At 38.4% G+C, this 22,695-nt stretch overlaps 1 protein-coding gene across 22 annotated transcripts in view; it reads right to left on the bottom strand.

The window, feature by feature from the left end:
* Nek11 (NIMA related kinase 11) overlaps positions 1–22,695 on the bottom strand; it is a 328,322-nt gene that overhangs the window by 245,869 nt on the left and 59,758 nt on the right. For 21 of the 22 annotated variants that reach the window (XR_015441122.1, XR_015441120.1, XR_015441118.1 and 18 more), the window contains one exon: positions 5,998–6,163. The exons of the other annotated variant lie outside the window; for it this stretch is intronic. Coding sequence is in view for 10 of the 21 variants with exons in the window: in XM_087186939.1 (XP_087043065.1) it covers positions 5,998–6,163 (166 nt within the window). In the remaining 11 variants the exon portion in view is untranslated. The remainder of the gene's footprint in view (positions 1–5,997; positions 6,164–22,695) is intronic. 22 annotated transcript variants of the gene reach the window in all.

Below are 22,695 nucleotides of genomic sequence, written 5' to 3'. Positions count from 1 at the left end.
CAAGTTCCTAATGAGAAATGTAATTGTGTTGTATACCTAAAATGTAACAATAAAAGAGTTTAAGAAAAAAAAAAAGAAAATCCCAAACTGAGAAATATTCTACTCTAAATAACTCACTAGTCCTCATCAAAAGCCTCATTGAGGTCACCAAGCAGAAAGGAAAACTCTTATAGATTACAAGAGAGTAAGGAACGTAATACAGAATCCAATGTAGAGTCCTACATTGGATCCTGGAATAGATAAAAAGGATTAAAGAGAAACTGACAAAAATATTGATTTCCTGGTTTGATAAGAATACTATGGTTATATAAGTTGCTAAATTAGGGGATGTGTTTAACTGTTAGCACATTATAATTAAAGGTGAAGTATCCTGAGCTACATCTCATGCTTTTCTAGTTCTGAGCCTTTTATCATATCATTCTCTTTAACAGCAGTGTCCTTGCTCCACTCCACCTGACCAAATCCTTCTCACACTTCAAGTTCAAATATAACATGCCAGCCCCTCCATAGTTCCTGTAATCGGAAGTCATCTCTTTCTGTTATTAGCTCCAGTAGCACTTTAACTCCCTTCTTCCCATAATACCACATGTCCCTTTATACTTTAGCCATTAACCTACCAGATGAGTTCATTAAAGAAATATTATATTATCTCTATTACCCCATACTCTGGCTGGGAATTGTGTCTGACATAGAATTGGGACTTAGTAATGGCTTTTGGGAACACCCTTGATTACTATAGCCTTTGTGAACTTCAAGATCAGAAGGAACCAATAAATAATCCAGAATATCAATTTATTCATATACACAGGAGAGAACAGGAATTTCCAAGGCAACAGGGAGTTCATGTTGAGTTAGCATATTTTTTCTTGTCAGAAGAGGTGTACAGGGAATGCTGAATTGGAACCAGAAGTTGCTCGGGCATCAAGGAGAATGTCTTGGGTGATTTTCATGAGTGATAGCAACAAGCTAGGTGCCTGGTCATAAAACTATGTCCACAATCTTGCCAGACTTTTCCGCTCTCGGGTTTGGGCCTCATCTTTGCTTTACCTTTATGACTCTATGTCTGTTTCCACACTATCCATTCTCTCTGTTTTGTAGTTCTCTGGCTGCATGTTAGTCACTAGGAGAGGTTCAAAAGTCCTGTTGTCTAAGCCATACCTTAGAGCAATTAAATCAGATTTTCTGGAGGTGGGCCCTAGACCTAAAGACTTTTGAAAGCTCTGCAGATGATTTTACTGTGCAGTCAAGGCTCAGATCTACTATTCTATTGATATGGTTTTTGTTTAGTTATGTTAATATCTCCAAGCAGGACACAAACAAGTCCAATCTTTACTCCTTTTTGCCCTGATTTCTTATGCTATCTCCACTATTACTCCATCTCTGCTGAAGATGTGATCTCACCTAATCTTCTGTGTCTTCCACCATAGTGCCCAGGATTCTGGGGATGCCTCATCCTCACCAAGACAGAAGGCCCTCATATAGTATTTCACGGGCCTCTAGCACAGTACATTGTTAGATGTATAGCAAAATACAGTAACACAGAAGACTTTTGACACATGCTAGAAGGATCCAATATTTTATCTTTTATTATTAATGTTTGACACAAATGAGGTGGAGGCAACAGAAACAAATGGTAAAAAATGAAAAGAAAGAAATGTCATGAGTGCTAACTTCTTTGTGGTTTACTGTGTGGGCCCATGATGTGACAGGCAAATGAATCAGGAAAAGATCAATCCCATATGTTGAGAGTGTGAGATGGTTTATATGATACATGCTGTGTTGAGTACCATGCAAGATAAAAATGCTATGAAAGTTGAGGTTGTGGGGTGAGGAGTGATTTTACCCAGGAGATTATGAGAGCTTTGATTAATGCATTTGAACTGGACCTAGGAAGCTGGATGGGATTTGAAGATGTAGAGCCAAGAGGAAGGGCAATGGGAAAGAAAATGGCTAAGCAATGATGAAGAGTGGACAAGTATGAAGAAGGGACAAGAGACAGTATTTCCATTTCTTCCCAGCATGGAAGAGAAGAAAAGACATCAGTATTTGAAATATTCTGCCACTTCTGTAGTTTTGGAACCATAACCCGATGATTTGATTAAATTTTGATGAGTTGTGAGAGTTCAGTTGTTTGCTTTCTTATACAAATGATCTGAGGTGATGTGTCCAGAGAGTTGGGTAGTAGATATCAAGGACTCATGACTGCATTTGTATATATCTGTTTTTTTTCTTTTGAGGGAGGGCCTCACTGTGTTTTCCAAGCTGGCATTGAACTCACTATGTAGTCCAGGCTAGCCTCAAACTTATGAAGATCCTCTTGCCTCAGTCTCTTGGGTGCTGGGATTTCAGGTGTGCGCCACCACACTGCCTATATTGCAGTCTTGAAAGGTCCAATTAAAAAGAGGGATCTTGGTGATAAAGAGATCAGCCACTTCAACTGCCATTTCCTGTATTACTATTTTACCTCAGTAAAAAGAAGATAATAATGTGAGCTTTGTGTGAGTTAAGAGTAAATTTGTGTTGAAGAAAAGAAATATCTCTGTTAATAAGAACAGAGCAACCTGCACACCTCCTTCCTCAGGAACTGGGAAGTAGCCACAGTATAACAGACTGGTGGTGGTCCAAAGGGCACTGGCAGTCCCTCAGCTGCCCTCCCATGCAGCCTCACAGTCATCACCATGGCAATGTCCCCTCCCAGGAGAGAAATTCAGTCCACGGAAACTGGCACCATTTAAAAATTAATGCAACTGACCCTGGACTGGGTCCTGTGCAATAAAAAACATTTTCATAGAAATGTCCCTTCTAAGGATGTAATGAGACCCAGAGGCTGAATTTGAATATAGATTGTGAATTAGATGAATGATTCTCTAACTCCATCTTGTTTCTGACTCACCAAATAGGCTTAACAAAATGCATATAGCTGAACATCACCCCCAGAATTTCTGATTTGGTATGGCTGGGCTGGAAGCCAAGAATTTTGTATTTCTTGCAAGTTCCGAAGTGATGTTGATGATACTAGACTGGGGCCTCACTTTCAAAACCACCAGATCACATACTTACATTATGTAAGTGTTAATCTCCTGAGTTTTTATCATTATACTGTGGTTGTATTAAGAGAAAGTCCTTGGCCTTAGAAAAAGCAGTGGTATTTTGAGACAAAGGGGCAGCATGTCTACAACTTTGTGATAGTCAGCTTTCCACTGCAGTGCCAAAATGCCTGGGAAAATCAACTTGGAAGGATAAAACCTTATTTTGTCTTGAAGTTTCAGAGATTTCAGTCCATGATTAACTGCCTCCATTGCTTTTGAGACTACAGCAAGGTAGATTGTCATGGCTAGGAGCACATGGTAAAGCTGAAAAGCAAAGAAAAAGGGGAGGAGACCTGCATCCAAATGGCCTAACTTCCTCACACTAGGTCTTGCCTCCCAAGGGTTCTACCTCTTCCCTGTAGCTTCACAGGCTGGCAACCTGTGGGTGGATATTCAAGATCTAAACTATTACAAAATGATTCTTGAATGACTCAGGTAAAAATTAGGTAGGTAGGTAGGTAGGTATGTAGGAGAAGCAGTAAGATGAGATAAGATAAATAGAATAATAAAGTGAATATGGAAAAATATAACAATTGGACCAGGGACTCTGGATGAAGGATACCTGGGAGTTCATTGCTATTCTTATAACCTGTCTGGTAGTTTTAAATTATATTAAAATAAAAGATGTAAAAATTAATATAGGGAAATAAAAAGTTATAGTATATCATCTAGACTTGTCCAATATGGTAGCCACTAGCTATACAAGGTTATCCAAATTTACATTAATTAATATTAAACAAAATTTAACATCCAGCTCTGCAGTTGTACTAACTAAACTTCCAGGGCTAAAAAACCATGTGTAACTAGCCATTACTGAATCAGAAAACACAGGTATACACCATTTCCATCATCACAGAAAAGTCTATTGAACAAAACTAACTATAGTTTAATATTTTAAGATCAGGATAAAATCTGAAAATGTTGATATGCCAAAGCAACAGTAGAGGTAGCAGTAGTCATAAGCAGTAGGGGCCCATTATTTCTGAGTTTATTAACTGAAGGAACTAAAGAAGAAAAAATGATTAAATTATAGCAAGGGCATCATATTATAACTATATATGCAAATATCTGTAGTTTTGCATGGACTAGCGAAATAATTGCCAGAGAAATTGTTCAATATCACCACTCTCCACACCTCATCATTTTATTAATTTTCTCAACAATCCACTGGATAAAGGAAAGGTGGATATTCAAGTGACCTGGATCCCCCTCCCCCCTCCTGCTTTCCTCCAAGCAGAGGCAAGATCTGGATAAAGAAACACACAGCAAGACTGAGCTGAGTAGGCTGATCTAAAGGGGAATTGTCAAGATTTGAAATATTTCAAACTCATTCAGATAAATTTAGCTATTGGTTTCATGTTGGATGATACACAGCTAATGTATAAGGCAAGCAAAATCAGATTTGGTGCTATCTGTACTCCTTCTGAGTTTCTTTTTTCTCCTCTTGCCTCTTCTGCCTCTTCTTTCCTGCCTCTCAAACATACAGGATCCTTGAGTTGTATCTAGATTTCAAAGTTTCTAACCCAAACAAGCCTCATTCTATCTTAAAGAATGACTTCTTTCTAATGTTATTTCTTTAGAGTCCTAGAAAGACCCAAGTGATAAAATGACTTCACTTATTCTAAATAGTTCCAAATTCTCCCATGAAGCATTTGGGTAACCAGCTTCCCAGAATGTTCTAGGAGACATTTTCTGAGCAAGCCATCTTCAGGTATTCTTTGCCTGACCTCACCCCTTTTTTCTCCCTCTACCTACTCTCTCAAGAGTAAATACACAGAGCTATTCTACAACTCTGCATTGTCAGTTTTCCTCTCTTGCACCTTTCCAAGCAGCTTCATGGTCAAGTGGAGTTCAGTAAAATACAAAGCTCTTACTTGAAGAGAACAGAGAGTAGGAGAGAAAACTGCAAATACTTGGAGCCATAAATAACAAATCAGTAAATATAAAGAGTTTCAGTAAAGAAAACAAGCAACATTTTTATTTTCAAATTTCCGTTGAGAAAATAAGTCATAGAATCCAAAACTCAGGCAATATACCTCTGCTCTGTGTACCCTCCATTAGGGTATTTAAATGTCCATTAATCATTGAACATTTGCAGGGGGGTTGGGCATTCTTATGTAGAAATTCCTCCTTAAAATATATTCAGTCTGACTGACTTTGCCAAAGGGAGAAACTTATTAGGAATGAGTTTTGTCAGTTACATAGAGATGACCATTCCTAGCTGCAAGATATGCAGCCTCAGGTCTTTATAGTTCAACTTGTGGTTTGGTATTTAAACTTTTCAGATGTTTTCTTATATAAACCTTTTTACTATGCAACAGATTTTTTATTTTTGTTTGTTTTTGTTGTGTTGGGGATTGAACCCTGAGCCTGGCACATGCTAGGCAGCTGCTGTACCACTGAGCTAAATCCTCAGACCTTTTTATTTTATTTTGAGACAGAGTCACACTAAGTTGCCCATGCTGGGACTTGAACTTTTTTTTCATTCATTAATTTAATTGGATGCAGACTGGATAAAGAAAATGTGGTTTTTTTAATAAAATGGAGTACTACTCAGCCATAAAGAATGAGAAACTAGAGATATTTATAGCTAAATGGATGCACATTGAGGCCATACTCTTAAGTGAAATAAATAGGACACACATGTGTAAATACCAAATAGTTTCTCAAGTGTGAGAAACTGAGTGTAAATAAGGATCAAAAGGTATAATAATGGGAAATAGGAAGAAAAGGTACAAGGGGGAAGGGGAAGTGGGAGGGGTAGGGGAAAGGAAAGGAATAATTATGAGAAATGGACTTGAACTTTTAATCTTCTTTGCCTCAGACTTCAGAGTAGCTGAGATTACAAATGTGCATCACCCCACAACAGACCTTTACTAAGATTTCCAAGAGAAAAAAGGAGTCTTACCTCACAGTACTCTGTGATAATGCAGAAATTATCTTGCTCCACAAAGCTTGCATAGAACTTGACAATGGCTGGATGGTCCAGCTTGGATAGGAGCTGGGCTTCTAAGTTGGCCTGTACAGTTTCATTTGGATTTAGTCCTCCAACAGAGATTTCCTTCAGTACCTTTCTGTAGCCAAAAGATTTTAAATATATTCAGAGTTGAAAACCACATTTAATACACATGAAGCAAGTGGTGCAGAGCCACCAGATTAATAACCAGGATGAGATCTACTCATACTGTCTTGTGCCTGCTCTTTGGCCCTGGGCTGCTTCCTTGTCCTGTTCAGTGATGTGGGCTCTTCAAGGCCTTTTGGTCCCACACATGTACATTCTACAGCTTTGTAGAGGGCAGATATGAAGCTAACTGAGCAATATTGCTCGGGTGGCTCAACTTCTTTCTCACTAAATGTTCTCTCTCTCATGATGTCTGGTTGTTTTTTTCTGTATATTCCATTTCTGAAGTGCTTTCCTCTTTTTATCTCTTATTTTCTATTTCTTTGTCCTCTCTCTCTCTCCTCTCTCTCTGTGTAAACACACACATGCATAAAATCTCTCTATATACATATATGTATATAAAATCTGAAACTGTCGCTGTATGTCTTATTTTTTTTGCCTATCATCTCTCTCTTTGTCTCTCTCTCTTTGCCTCTTTATGTGTCTGACTTCATGTGTAAACACACACACAGAGACACACACACACACACACACACACACTCTTCTCCCACTCTCTTGGGTCTAAAATTTTCCAAATCTATTGATTTAATATTAGTAGGAAGAATACCTGTTTATTTTCTTCTTTAAACTGTCATTGCAATATCATGCTTTATTACTAGCAATGTTTAAGAAAAAGAATTTTTTTTTTTTTGGTACCGGGGATAGAACTCAGGACCTTGTGCTTGTGAGGTAGGCACCGGAACCACTGAGCTAAATCCCTGGCCCAAGAAAAAGAAATTTTAACTGAAAACATTGATAGAGGTATTTAGGATCTCTGTCATCTATAAACAGAAGAGTTCATTAAATCTCCAAATCGTTAATTTAAAAATTGTGAGAGCTCAGTGAGGAGTGGAGCAAAACATTATCATTTTCCATCTAAGAAAAAAAGAACAGTCTGATAAACAAACCAATTACAGTACCACAGTGTAAACTAGATTGCTGGAGGAAAGCACTTTAGAACACCAATTATGTGTGCAGACAGATTCTGCTGATTATAAGTGAGCCTTGGTTGTTCATTAAGGCAAGTTCTGCAAGTCCTGAGCTAGAAAACACTTGGCAAAAAAAATGTTCTTTAAGAGTTACTATCTATGCATATTAATTAAGATGTATTTATAGTAAGAACTTTCTTAATTAAAGGTCTGTTAACCTACTCTCAGACTAGCCATTGTTCTCCAGGCTTGTCTAACAGATGCTTACAACTGCCCTTCCCATAGGAAGTGCCCATGGCAAGTAGGATCTCAGCATGCCCAACAACTTTTGCCCTTCCAACTGAGATTTGTGCTCACCAAAATCACTGGGTTTATACTCAGGTCTGTGTGTGCTAGTTGTGCTCATGATTATAAATTTATGAATTACATATGATATAAACTCATGAAGGACAAGTATCAGTTATCTTTGTTTGGAAAATAAAGTCAAGTGCTTACCAAAAAGCAAACATGACAACTTGCAAAAATAATTGTCAAGTAATTTATCAAACAGTCCTAAAACGTTGGCTAAACATATAAAATTCTAGTGTTCTGAATTCATATTGCTAAATTCTCATTCCACACTATCAAAGATAAATCTGGAAATGTAATCAATATATTATAGGTGTGGTTTATTTTAAAAGATGAAGGGAACTTTAACCAGAGGATAGTACATGATGCTATATATTTAAAATATTGGAGAAAATGTACAATGATGTTTTAAGTCATTTCATTTTAAAATTGTTTCCTCTTTTCCAAATCAAATATCAGCAATATCGCATTGGAGGAGAGTTCCTACCATTCTTAAAAACATGATTATATTGTAAATTTTTCATTAATTCAAACAAGCCTTTCCTTCTAGCTGTTCGACTGTGGAAGAACAGTAATTTCCTCAGATAAGACCATAGGTAGAATATGCTTCTTGTGTCAGATTCTTAGCTTAGAAGCCTTGAGATTGTGGTTAGTATACACTGTGTAGTTTCTCCCCCATCCCATTTCTGAGTGAGAATACATGATGAAAAGGAGAGAGGAAGAAAAGAAGAAAAGTTAAAAAGAAAGGAAGGAAGGAAAAGGAATTCATTAAAATTCTAAGTTAGAAAATCTGTCCTAGAAATCAAGATTATAAGTACGAAAACTGATCTATTATTGGGTGAGTAATGGCTTTTTGCCCTGACCAATAAAACCTGTGTTATGTTTCCATGCTCAAAAATTTTAAAAACTTTCTATTTCAATGTAACCATTATTGAGAAGTAGTTTTCCTAAAATTTGAGTTCTTTAATATCTTATTCATTTTAAATGTCCTATCTTGTCTTTCCATTCTGAATTCATCGCATCCCTAAAAGCCAACCACTAGCTGCTTCCACAGACAGCAAGTCACTTGTGGTAGAAAAAGTGGCTCTGCATCGGAGACTCACAATCTGTGGGATCCATGCTGCCACTTACAGGAGTCTTTATCTAGGGCTACAATTTAGGAAGTTGAAACATTTGGTTCCCTTCCCCTAAACAGGTGCATTCATATTGGTTTTGTGAGGTGTTGAAAATCCCTGCTAGCTCCTTATTTGATAATGAAGTAGAGAGATACATGACTGATAAATATTCCATAGAAAGACTAAAGAATTTGGTTAAAATGACCTGTTATTAAGAATGACACCTCAGATTGTTAATACACCCAAAAGAATCTGAAGTGACATATGAAGCTATGTCTTTCTGTAACTTCTGAAGATTACAAAGCAGCAGGCAACACTTAATGATATCTTCACAGTGTTTTCTCAGTATTTTCTGGGCTCCAGCTAGCATGCAGTTGTAAAAGTCACAGTGGTTAAGCATGACAATATAAAGCTTTACACAAACTTGCAATATTCTCTTGCTGTGAAGGAACAAATGCTATAAAAAGCTTTAGGATACATATTTCCCTTGCAAACACCAACTATTGTGCAATAGAGCATGAGATTTTACATACACTGTGGTTACCTGAGCCCTGTCTGGCAGCCTGATGATAAAGCATAAAATGTCATTTGCCACAGCTTAGCAGATGAAGTGAGGGCTATTAAGACAGGTGATATCTGTTATAATCATCTCTAGCTGATGCAGACATTTTACCTTCCTTGCCTAAAATCGTGTCACTGAATGACAGAAGAAACTCTCACTGCCCATCACTTAATATGAGATCCGTATCACCCACAGACAACATGGGAGCTTGTTACTCAGTGACTCAGCCTGCCATCCCTCCTAAATAACATGACATATATTTACTCTATCAGAGCCTCAATTGCTTGGGAGAAACTTTACAACAGCAGCAGGACAGGCATCCTTGGAGACACTCATTTTGCAGACCTCCTGTTCTCCCTCGCAAGTGGCATGCTTCTTTCTTTCTAGAATCAGATGTAAAATGACAAACTTGGTGAATGACTTTGAAAATTTGGACAACCACAGCTAATGTCATTCTCTTGAAACTGGATCACCTTTTGCCAGTTGTATTTTTGAGAGATTAACTATGGGTTATTTTCTCCAAAACTTATGTATATCCTTTCACATTTCCCCCCATTCAAATATCAGCAGATACTGCCTTGGGAAAAAGAGAGTAACTATGGAAAATGTAAGTCAAATCTCTGGCTTTTGAGTTTTCAAAGGAAAAGGAAAATCTAAAAAAAAAAAATAATAATAATCTGGGGGAACACTTAACCAGGAGATGAGTGTCTATCTTGCCCCAAGTAAGAGATTCTGCAGACCAGGGGAAGGCACAGAAGTCAGAAGGCAAGTACAAAATTTAGGCCTTGAAAGTAGTTGATGTTCAACAGCCCAATTCCCGCAAGAGTCTAGAAAGAGAACTCCAAAATGGGCAGGAAGGCATATGAGCAGAAGACCTATGCTCTTTCTCCAAAACAGGGCAGAGAAAGTGCAGGGCCCCCACAGTTTCTGGTGTCCAGCAAGGGGCAGAAGCTACAGAAAGGTCTTCAAGAGGCACGTAAGCAGATGGGCCTCAGAGAGCTCTAGACATCCAGTATCTCATGGGAGCCTTGCTGGAATCCTTAAGAGGCGTACAATATCACGTGCAGCCACAGCCATCTTAGCAAGGGCCAGGCAGATGGTAGAACGAGAAGGCTTTCTCATTAGAAATAACTATCTGTTATCCCTTACCTTGTGATTTTAGCCATTGACATTCATTCATTGCACACATACATGAATAAAAACCAGCTGTATTTACAATGTAGTGGACACTGGGCATCCAAGGTCTTTGTTTTGTGAATATTGGGGAAGACAGGTGTTAAACAGATAAATGAGTATTAATGTGTGTGTGTGTGTGTGTGTATGTTTATATTTTAAAACTTAAAACTGAGGTTAATGCTATGAAGTTAGGACAAGGGATGTCTGAGGCCCTTCTGATTTCAGAACTATGCCTCTGGTATGGTCAGCAGCTACTGTGCCCACATAGGACAACATTATAGGAAGTATATTGTAACCTCAGTTTAGACAAGAGAGTAAGTTTGAGAACTCTGATTGCTTTCATTCATTTTTTTATTCATCACTTACCTGTTTAACAAAGAGATCATTAGGTACAGTGCTACCTCCATTCATGAACTTAATTCATTCCATGATTCTGGTCATAAACCTAAATGATCATAAACCAAATCAAACTTCCCCATAAGGTTCAATGTAAATAAAGTTAATCCATTCTGACCCCTATGAATGCAGTCACAAACTGATTTTCATCTGGAACCAAATCAAATTTTCCTATAAGATTCAATATAAATAAGGTTAATCTGTTTTGAACCACATGTATTTTTTTAACCATAAAAATATAAAACAACCCTTACTTGAGGTGACTTCTGGTGTGGAGGACAGGAAGATGGGTAGGGAGAAAGTTATTGTTCGGTGGGAGAGTCCCTCTCCATAAGGACATTGAGATCTCCTTCAGGGGTTTCCTCTGTCTCTTAGCTGCAGGGTCAATTTTGACAAAAAAAATCTGTCTAATGTCACTTGTTTTTTCCTGCACTGCATAATCCTCCAGAAATGAGAGACCACATTATCATTCATCAGATTCAACACTTTATTCATACAGTTATGTTAGGGTGGTCCTTCTCCAAGAAATTCTGGCAATCATTCCACTTTTCCATAATGGATTCTATCACATCACTGCTAACCTCCTCCCTGTCTTCCTCTTCCTCAGTGGAATGCTCCTCAACAGGTGCCTTCTGCTGCTCACTCTGGAGTTCAGCAGTTCATCCATCATCAGCTCCTTCTTGTGGTCATCAACAAGCTCCTTTATGTCTGCACAATTGATGTCCAGACCCTACTCTTGCCCTTGGACACAATCTCCTCCAACACCTGTGCATCAGACCCTTCAAAGTCATGTGCAGTGACACATTCTAGCCACAGTTTCCTCCTGTCTGAGTTTAAGGTGTGGTACATGACATCTTCCCAGGCTTTGTCAGTGAGGCTAATTCAGTGGGGGACACTGAAATGTTTCTTCCAGAACTCTTTCTAAGTCAAGGAGATCTCTTCAGTGACATTAAAATACCTGGTGAAGAGTGCTTTTGCATACATCTTCTTATATTGCAGATCATTGCTGGTCCATGGGCAGCAGAAGAGATGTCATGTTGTGGGGAGGAACTTGACCTTTATGAAGTCATACTCAGTGTCCATATCATCCACCAAAGCTGGAGGGTGTGCCACGGCACTGTCCATCAGAAGAAGGCAACTTTCAGGCAGTAGGCTGTCAGTAAGATAATTTTCTAATGGTGGGTGCGAACACATTCAGGCAGCCATACCATGAACAAGTGCCTTGTGATCTAGGCTTTTGCGTTGGCCCTCCGCATGTCAGGAAATCTGGCCTTGTTCACATTCTGTTCTTTGAATGCATGGGGGGTCTAGGAATGGTACACCAGCAATGGCTAAATCTTCAGACCAGTGGTTGCATTCACACACAACAAAAGGGTCATCTGTCTTTCATGGGTTTGTGCCCTGGCAGTGCCTTTTCTTAATTGCATGATATAGACTATTTGATATCTTCTTCCAGAAGAGCCCTGCTTCATCACAGTTGAACCCTTGTTGAGTAACATATCCTTTTTGCCTTCATGAATTCTTTCTTGCAGGCTTCTACAGTGGACTTGTCAGAACTGCAAGTCTCATTGTGTCTTATCATACTGTGGATACCACTACTTTTACAGAATTTATCAAACCACCCTCTACTGGCTTTAAACTCATCACCTGTTGCACTTGAAGAGAGGTTTTCTTGAAGTAAATTACTGTGCAATTTCCTGGATTTTTCACAGGTCACAGATTCACTATTGAAAAAAGTTTATCCACCTCTTTCAGCACTGGTGTCTTCCACTTGGTTAACATCATTACTCCGTTTGCCACATCAGCTTCTTTCATGGCATCTTTATTCTTCAAAATAGTCAAGAGTGTTGACTTTGCAAACTGGTACTCCAAAAACAGATCAGTAGGCACATGAATATCACGCTCATGCCTTTCTCCAATTTCCTTCTTCAACTCAAGTTATTTTCTTCGAAACCTACATCTTACCATTCTTGCTCTACATTTTGTTACCTTCATTACTGCTCTGCACATTCTTCTCATCTTCATTACTGCTCTGCATTTTCTTTTAACCACCATGCTCCCTCTGCACTTTCTTTGGAGCCATGTTGTATTGAATAATATTGTACAGTACTGTATGTTCTAAAAAGCACAGAAAAAGCCTCACAGCAAGTGTGCACAGGTCTGTCTGTGACTGAAATCTCAACTATAGGAAGCCACAACCACATATCAGAATAGGGAAGATAGCTGCAGTTGTATTGGTCACCTAATGCAGAGTTCAGAAACAGAAGCAAATTTTTGTCAAGTGCTTCTGTTCAAGAGCGAAAATGTTCATGAACACAAGGATTCATGAACCAAGGAATTATTACTATACGTGTAGAGTACTAAGATAAATTTTATTACTTCCATCTAGAAAGGAACCAAATGCTTTTATCTGCCTTTATTTTTAAAAATTAATTTTACTGGTACATTTTAGGTATACAATATAATGACATTCATCTTTGGAAATTTGCATCTCTACGTAATCTATCTTGGTTCTTATTTCTTCCCCCTTCCCCTGCCCTCCCTTCAACCACTCCACCCTTCCCCATCTACAAAGATTTTGCTTCCATTTTTCCATTTTCTCATACAAATTCTAATCCCTTCTTTCCTTTCCCCTACCCCTCCCTATTCCCCTTTGCTCCCTTTCTACCTATGTCACATTATCTATTATACCTTTTAGTCCTTATTTACGCTTTTAGTTTCTCACACCAGAAAAACTATTTGGTATTTCTACATGTGTGTCCTATTTATTTCACTTAACTGTATGGCCTCAATGTGCATCAATTTAGCTATGTCTCTAATTTGTCATTTTTTATGAGTAGTACTTTTATTTTAAAAAAACACATTTCCTTTATCCAGTCTCCAGTTGATGGGCAATTGTGTGGCTTCCAAGTTTTAGCTATCACAAACTGTGCTGCTATGAACATGGGTGCACAAATGTTGCTGTGGTATGATTCTTTTAATTCTTTGGGGAAGATACACAGCAGGGGAATAGCTGGGTCAAATGGGGCTTCCAATCCTAGTTCTTTGAGGTATCTCCATACTGATTTCCACAGTGGTTGAACCAGTCTATACTCCTACCAGCAGTGGAACAGGGTTCCTTTTTTCCCACAGCCCCACCAGCATTTGTTATTGGTTGATTTCATGATAGCAGCCATTCTTTCTGGAGTGAGGTGGAATCTCAGTGTTATTTCCATTTGCATCTCTCGAATGACAAGTGGTGTTGCACATGTTTTATATGTTTATTTGCTATTTCTACTTCTTTGAGAAATGTCTCTTCATTTCAGATGCCCATATTTGGATTGGGTCTTTAAATTTGGGAGGTTTGATTTTTTTAAGTTCTTTATATATTTTAGATAGTAGACCTTTGTCTGAGGAACAGCAGGTGAAAATTGTTTCCCACATTGTGGGTTGTCTCTTCACACTTTTGGTGGTTTCTCTTGCTGTGTAGAAGCGTTTTAATAAGATAAGATCCCAACTGTTGATTGTTTGTGCTAGTTCATGGGCAACTGAGGTTTTGTTCATAAAATCTTCTCCTACACCAATGTCTTCCAGAGTTCTACCTAACCTCTCTTCCAGCTGGTTTAGTGGTTCTGTTTTAATATTTAGATTTTTAATCCACTTAGATTTTAGTTTAGTGCATGGTGAGAGAAATAGGTCTAGTTTTAATCTTTGGTAAGTTGAAACCCAATTTTTCCAGCACCACTTATTAAAGAGGCTATCTTTCCTCCAGTAAGGGTATTTGGCTTCCTTGTCAAAGATGAGTTGGCTTAATGTTGCTGGAGTTGTTTCTGCAACTTCTAATCTGTTGCACTGGACCTCAGGTCTGTTTCTGTGCCAGTACCATGCTGTTTTTATCACACTAGCTTTGTAGTATAGTTTCAAGTTGGGGATTGTGAGACCACCTAACTAGCCTTTATTGCCTAGAATTGCTTTTGCTATGCTAGGTCTCTTCTTGGTCCAAATGAATTTTTGGATTATTTTCTGAAAGACTGTGAAGTATACTGCTGGGATTTCAATTGGGATTGCATTGTATTTATACAGCAGTTTTGGAAGTATGGCTATTTTCACCATGTTGATTCTTCCTACCCAGGAGCAAGGGATGTCTTTCCATTTTCTGATATCATCTTCAATCTCTTTTCAGAGTGCTATAGTTTTTAGAGTAGAGGTCTTTGAGTTTGTTTCATTAGGGTGATTCCTAGGTATTTCAGTTTTTGAATGCTATTGTGAAGGGAGTTGTTTCTCCAGTTCCTTTTTCAGTGAGTCTGCTCTTCCTGTAGAGAAAAGCTGTTGATTTTTGTGTTGACCTTGCATCCAGCTACTCTATTAAATTTGGTTATTAAGTCTAGAAGACTTTGGTGGAGTTCTGAGGGTCTTCTACATAGAGTATTAGGTCATCTACAAATAATGACAATTTATTTTCATTGTTTTATATCTTTATTCCTTTTCTTTCTTTGTCTCTCTTTTTAAATTCTTTTATTGATACACTTTAGGTATACAATACATTTACAATTCTCATTGGGAACTTGTACCTTTACATGATGTATCTTGGTTCTTATTTTTTCCCCATTCCCAGCCCTCCCTTCACCCCTCCACCCTTCCCTATTTACAAAGACTTTGTTTCAATTTTTTTCCATTTCTCATCATTTTTCCTTTCCCTTCTTTCCTTTCCCCTAACTCTCCCACTTCCCCTACCTCTTAGGACCTTTTCTTCTTATTTCACATTATCAATTATTCATTTTAATCATTGGTACATTTCAGGTATACAATATAATGATGTTCATCATTGGAAATATGCATCTTTACATACTCTCTTTTGGTTCTTATTTTTGCCCCTTCCCCTGCCCTCCTTTCCACTCCTCAATCCTTCCCTATTTAAAAAGACTTTGTTTCCATTTTTCCATTTTATCATATTAATTGATTCCCTTTTTTCTTTCCCCTACCCCTCCTACTTCCCCTTCCCCTTTGCCCCTTTTTTTCCTCTTTCACATTATGTATAATACCTTTTAGTCCTTATTTACACTTTTAGTTTCTCACACCAGAGAAACTATTCAGTATTTACACGTGTCCTATTTATTTCACTTAAGACTATCACCTCAATGTGCAACCATTTAGCTATAAATGTCTCTAATTTCTCATTTTTTATGGCTGAGAAGCACTCAATTTTATTATAAAATCACATTTTCTTTATCCAATCTCTAGTTGATGGGCATTTGGGCTGTTTCCAAGTTTTAGCTATTACAAATTGTGCTGCTATGAACATGGGTGCACATATATCACTGTGGTATGATTCTCTTAATTCTTTAGGGAAGATACCCAGCAGGTGAATAGCTGGGTCAAATGGGACTTCCAATCCTAATTCTTTGAGGTCCCTCCATACTGATTTCCATAGGGCTTGCACCAGTCTACACTCCCACCAGCAGCGGAGCAGGGTTCCACTTTCCCCACCAGCATTTGTTATTGGTTGATTTCATGATAGCAGCCATTCTTTCTGGAGTGAGGTGGACTCAGCCCATTGTTTCAATTTGCATCTCTCGAATAAGCGGTGACACTGAACATTTTTTCATATATTTATTTGCTAGTTCTACTTCTTTGACTGAGAAATGTCTGTTCATTTCAGATGCCCATTTTTGGATTGGGTCTTTAAATTTGGGAGGTCTGATCTCTAAGTTCTTTATAGATTCAAGATAGTAGGCCTTTGAGGAAGAGCAGGTGAAGAATTTTTCCCACATTGTGGGTTGTCTCTTCACATGCTGGTGGTTTCTCTTGCTGTGCAGAAGGCTTTTAATAAGAAGAGATCCCACTTGTTGATTGTTTGTACTAGTTCACAGGCAACAGAGGTTTTGTTCCCAAAATTTTTCCTACACCAATGTCTTCAAGAGTTCTACCTAACCTTTGTTCCAGGAGGTTCAGCATTTTGGTTTTAATATTTAGATATTTAATACATTTAAATTTTATTTTAGTGCATGGAGAGAGATATAGGTCTAGATTTAATCTTTGGCAAGTTGAAACCCAATTTTTCCAGCACTATTTATTAAAGAGGCTATCTTTCCTCCAGTGAGGGTGTTTGGCTCCTTTATCAAAGATGAGATGGCTGAGTATGTCTTGGGTTGTTTCTGTATCTTCTAATCTGTTCCACTGGCCCTCAGGTCTGTTTCTGTGCCAGTCCATTGCTGTTTTTATCACAATAGCTTTGCAGATTAGTTTCAAGTTGGGGATTGTGATACCCCCTACCATGTCACTGTTACCTAGAATTGCTTTTGCTATCCTGGGTCTCTTCTTGTTCCAAATGAATTTTTGGATTGTTTTCACAAGGTCCATGAAGTATGCTGCTGGAATCTCAACTGGAATTGCATTGAATCTATATAGGAGTTTTGGAAGTATGGCCATTTTCACTATATTAATCCTTCCTAGCAAGGAGCCGGGGATGTCTGTCCATTTGCTGATATCATCTTCAATCTATCTTTTCGGGGTGCCACAGTTTTCAGAGAAGAGGTCTTTGATTTCTTTCATTAGGTTGATTCCTGGGTATTTCAGTTTTTTGGATGCTAATGTGAAAGGAATTATTTGCCTTATTTCTGTCTCAGTGAGTCTGTTGTTTGTGTAGAGGAAAGATATTGATTTTTATGTGTTGACTTTGTATCCAGCTACTTGACTGAATTTGGTTATTAAGTCTAGAAGACTTTTGGTGGAGTTCTTGGGGTCTTCTATATAGAGTATCAGGTCATCTGCAAAGAATGACAATTTGACTTCTTTATTTCCTATCTTTATTCCTTTTATTTCTTTCCATTGTCTAGTTGCCATGGATACTGTTTCCAAAACTATATTGAACAGGAGTAGTTATAGTGGACATCCATGTCTTGCTCCTGATTTTAGTGTGAAGGATTTCAGTTTTTGACCATTGAGTATGATATTGGCTGTTGGTTTTTCATAGATGGCTTTTATCTGTTTCAGGTAGAGACCTTCCACTCCAATTTTTTGTAGGGTTTTTATCATAAATGCATGTTGGACTTTGTCAGATGCTTTTTCTGCGTCTATGGAGATAGTCATATGGTTTTTGTCCTTGGCTCTATTGATATAGTGTATTACATTAATTGATTTTTGTATATTGAAACATCCCTGCATCCCTGGGATGAATCCCTCTTGATCAGGGTGTATGATCTTCTTGATGATCTTCTGCATTCTATTTGCCAGTATCTTATTAAGGATTTTTGCATCTATGTTCATTAGTGAGATTGGCCTATAGTTCTCTTTTTCAGTTGGGTCTTTCTCTGCTTTGGGGATCAAGGTGATGCTTGCTTCCAGGAATGAATTTGGGAGTATTGCTTCCCTTTCAATTTCACTGAAGAGTTAACAGTAGCAGCAGCAGTTCCTCCCTAAATGTCTTGTAGAATTCAGCAGTGAAGCCATCAGGACCTGGGCTTTTCTTAGTTGATAAGTTTTTAATTAAATTTTCAATTTCATTGGTTGATATTGGGTTGTTCAGAATTTTTAGGTCTTCTTCGTTTAACTTTGGTAATTCATATGTATCTAGGTCTGTCCGTTTCTTCTGTGTTGTCCATCTTATTGGCATATAGCTTCTGGAAGTAGGTATTGATGATCCTCTGGATTTCTGCTGGGTCTGTTGTAATTTCACCCTTTTCATTCCTAATTGCATGGATTTGGGCCTTTTCTTTCCTTTTTCTGGTAAGGTTGGCTAAACGTTCATCAATTTTGTTGATTCTTTCGAAGAACCAACTCTTGGCTTCATTGATTTTTTGTATCATTCTCTTAGTCTCCATTGCATTGATTTCTCCTGTGATCTTTATAATTTCCTCCCTTGTATGAGCTTTGGGGTTGTGCTGCTCTTCTTTGTCTAGAAGCTTGAGGTTCAGCATCAGGTTGTTTAATTGGGCTCATTCTGTTTTCCTAATATGCATATTCACTGCTATGAATTTCCCTCGTAAGAGAGCTTTCATTGTGTCCCATAGATTCCAATATGTTGTATTGTCATTGTCATTTAATTGAAGGAACTGTCTGATTTCTTCTTTAATGTCCTCTGTGACCCATTGGTTACTCAGAAGTGTGTTGTTCAATTTCCACGTGTTTATGAAATTTTTCCACTTTCTTTTGCTATGGATCTCCAATTTCATCGCACTATGGTCTGATAATGTACAGAGGATAACTTCAATTCCTTTGCACTTACTTAAACATGTTCTACGTGTGAGTATGTGGTCTATTTTTGAGAATGACCCATGTGCAGCTGAGAAGAATGTATTTTCTGATTTTGTGGGGTGGAACATTCTGTAAACATCTGTTAAGTTCATTTGTTCAAGAGTTCGATTGAGTTCTAGTATTTCATTACTTATTTTTAGTCTACTTGATCTACCTATTTGTGACAGTGGGGTGTTGAGGTCCCCCACTACAATTGTATTATTGCATATATGACTCTTCATGTCTGTTAGTATTTGTTTTATACAGTTGTGTGCACTAGTGTTTGGTGCATAGATATTTATGATTGTCATCTCTTCTTCTTGGATTCTTCCCTTTACAAGGATGTAGTGTCCTTCTTCCTCTCTCTTAATCAGTGTTGGTTTCAAATCTATTTGATCTGCCAAGAGGATAGCTACTCCTGCTTTTTTTCAGGTTCCTGTCTCATGCAGGATTGTTTTCCACCCTTTAACTTTCAGTCTGTGAGTTTCCTTTTGAATTGTGTTTCTTGTATGCAGCATATTGTTGCATTTTGCTTCTTGACCCATTCTGCCAGTCTATTTCTTTTGATTGGTGAATTGAGACCATTAACGTTGATGGTTATAACTGAAATGTATTGACGTCATTGCCATGACTTTTTCTTTTTGTTGAGTTCTCCCCTTTTACATTTAATTTCTTGTGATGCCAGATGGGTTCATTCTGCTTTGCTTCCTGGGGTTGTGATCCTCAATGTCTGTTCCTAGGCTATTGTGTAAAATTCTTTGGAGTGCTGGTTTGGTATTCACGAAGTTCCTAAGGTGCTCTTTGTCATGAAAGTATCTTATTTCTCCATCCATTTTGAAAGATAGTTTTGCAGAGTACATCAATCTGTGTTGGAGGCTGTTTTCTTTTAGGGCTTGGAATATGTCACTCCAAGCTCTTCTTGCCTTGATGATTTGTGTTGAGAAGTCCGCTGTCATTCTGATGGGCTTTCCTTTGTATGTGATTTGTTTCTTTTCTCTGACTGCTTGGAGAACTTTGTTCTTCTGTTGTGTTTCTGAAATCTTAACAATTATATGCCTATGTGTAGATTTTTTTGATCAAGCCTATTTGGAGTCCTATATGCCTCACCTATCTGTATGTCAAGCTCTTTTCCCATGCTTGGGAAGTTTTCTGCCATTATTTCTGTGAAGAGATTTTTTATGTCATCTGCACTCTCTCCTGTTTCTTCATTGAGCCCAATCAGTCTTATGTTATTCTTTTTTGCATCATCTAGCAGCTGCTGGATTGATTTCTCGTGTTCCCTTATAATTTTGAAGCAATTTTTCTTTTCCTGGTCACTAATTGCAATCTTATCTTCTATATCTGAAATTCTGTCCTCACATTGGCTCATTCTGCTGTGTAGACTTTCAATGGAGTTTTTCATGTCCTGGAAATCTATTTGCATCTGTTTTATGGATTCCATTTGTTTCTTATGTTGGGATTCCATCATGTTCCTCAGCTCCTCTCTAGATTAATCATGTCTTGCACTAGGGGCACAATTTCTCCTGTTATCTGAGAAATTATTTCTGATTTCATTTTTTCCAGATCCCGTTTTGTTCCCAGTTCAGTGAGTCCAGGTGGTTGAGTATCAGAGGGTTCCATCTCATTTCCCTTTGTGGTTGCTGCAGGTGATCTGGAAGTCTGGTTTGGAGACTTATTTATGTGTTTTCTCATTTGACTGGGCCAGGGAGCTGTTAGCGCCTGCACGGATTACCTCCTCTGAGCTGGGTGAGGTGGCCTAGGGGCCACGAGCAGTGGTAGGGATGGTGACCCAAAAGCCCTTTCGTGTGGGCTGGGAGCAGCTGGAGGGATGGTGGCCTGGAAGGCCCTTCCTCTGGACCAGGAGCAGAGGGACAATGGCTCAGAAGCCCCTACCTCTGGGCCGGGAACAGTGGGACTCAGTACCTTGGTCTGGTGGTCTGCTGTCCTCTGTATCTTTGTAGTGTGGAACCAGGTGGCTGCCTTTCTGCAGAGGGATGATTTGGTGTCTTCCGCATGACTCAGGACCTCGGTAGGGTGTGCACAGACCTTCCTGTGTGCAGTGGGCTGATTTGGCATGTTCTGTGTGACTCAGGACCTCGGTAGGGCATGCACAGACCTGCCTGTCTGCAGCGGGCTGATTCAGAGTGTTCTGTGCGACTCAGGACCTCTGTAGGGCATGGGCAGACCTGCCTGTCTGCAGCAGGGTGATTTCTGTCTGATTTCTTCTTTAAGTTCCTCTGTGACCCATTGGTTATTCAGAAGTGTGTTGTTCAATTTCCATGTGTTTATGAAATTTTTGTGATTTCTTTTGCTATGGATCTTTAATTTCATCACACTATGGTCTGATTATATACAGGGGATAACTTTAATGCCATTGCATTTACTTAAACATGTTCTATGAGCAAGTATGTGGTCTATTTTGGAGAATGACATATGTGCAGCTGAGAAGAATGTGTATTCTGATTTTGTGGGGTGGAACACTCTGTAAACATCTGTTAAGTTCATTTGTTCAAGAGTTTGAGTTCTAGTGTTTCACTGCTTATTTTTTGTCTAGTTGATCTATCTATTTGTGACAGTGGAGTATTGAGTTCCCCCACTACTATTGTATTAGTGCTTATTTGATTTTTCATGTCCATTAGTATTTGTTTTACATAGTTGGGCACACTAGTGTTTGGTGCATAGATATTTATGATTGTCATCTCTTCCTCTCGCATTGTTCCCTTTACAAGGATATAGTGTCCTTCTTTGTCTCTCTTCATCAGTGTTGGTTTGAAATCCACTTGATCTGCAAAGAGGAGAGCTACTCCTGCTCTTTTTGGGGTTCTTGTCACATGGAGTGCTGTCTTCCACCCTTTAACTTTCAGTCTATGAGTTTCTTTTTGATTTAAGTGTGTGTCTTGTATGCAGCATATTGTTGGATCTTGGTTCTTGACCCATTCTCCTAGTCTATTTCTTTTGATTGGTGAATTGAGACCATTAACATTGATGGTTAACTGATATGTATTGACTCATCCTTGTCATGACTTTTTCTTTTTGTTGGATTCTCCCCCTTGCATTTAATTTTTTGTTGTGCCTGATGAATTCACTCTCCTGGGCTTCCTGGAGGTGTGATCCTCATTGTCTTTTCCTAGGATACTCTTTAAAAATTTTTGGAGTGCTGGTTTGGTATTCATGAAGTTCTTCAGGTGCTCTTTGTCATGAAAGTGTCTTATTTCTTCATCAGTTTTGAAAGATAGTTTTGCAGAGTACATCAATCTGGGTTGGAGGCTGTTTTCCTTTAGGGCTTGAACTATGTCACTCCAAGCTCTTCTTGCCTTGAGGGTTTGCAATGAGAAGTCTGCTGTGATTCTGATGGAATTTCCTTTGTATGTGATTTGTTTCTTTTCTCTGCTTGGAGAATTTTGTTCTTCTGTTGGGTTTGTGGAATCTTAACTATTATATGCCTATGTGTAAATTTTTGTTGATCAAGGCTAGTTGGAGTCCTATATGCCTCACTTATCCCTAGGTCAAGTTCTTTTCCCCTGCTTGGGAAGTTTTCTGCCATTACTTCTGTGAACAGTATTTTTATGTTGTCTGCACTCTCTCCTGTTTCCTCACGGACTCCTATCATTCTTAAGGTATTCTTCTTTGCATCATCTAGCAGTTGCTGGATTGATTTCTTGTGGTCCCTTACTATTTTTAATAAATTTTTCTTACCTGGTTATTAATA

The sequence above is a fragment of the Heterocephalus glaber genome, unplaced genomic scaffold (assembly GCF_053883595.1).
Source record: "Heterocephalus glaber isolate CG9 unplaced genomic scaffold, H.glaber_assembly_v1.0 deba00001504, whole genome shotgun sequence".
Taxonomy (NCBI): domain Eukaryota; kingdom Metazoa; phylum Chordata; class Mammalia; order Rodentia; family Bathyergidae; genus Heterocephalus; species Heterocephalus glaber.
The sequence above is the reverse complement of the archived record's forward strand: the minus strand, read 5'-3'. Positions and strand labels throughout refer to the sequence as shown.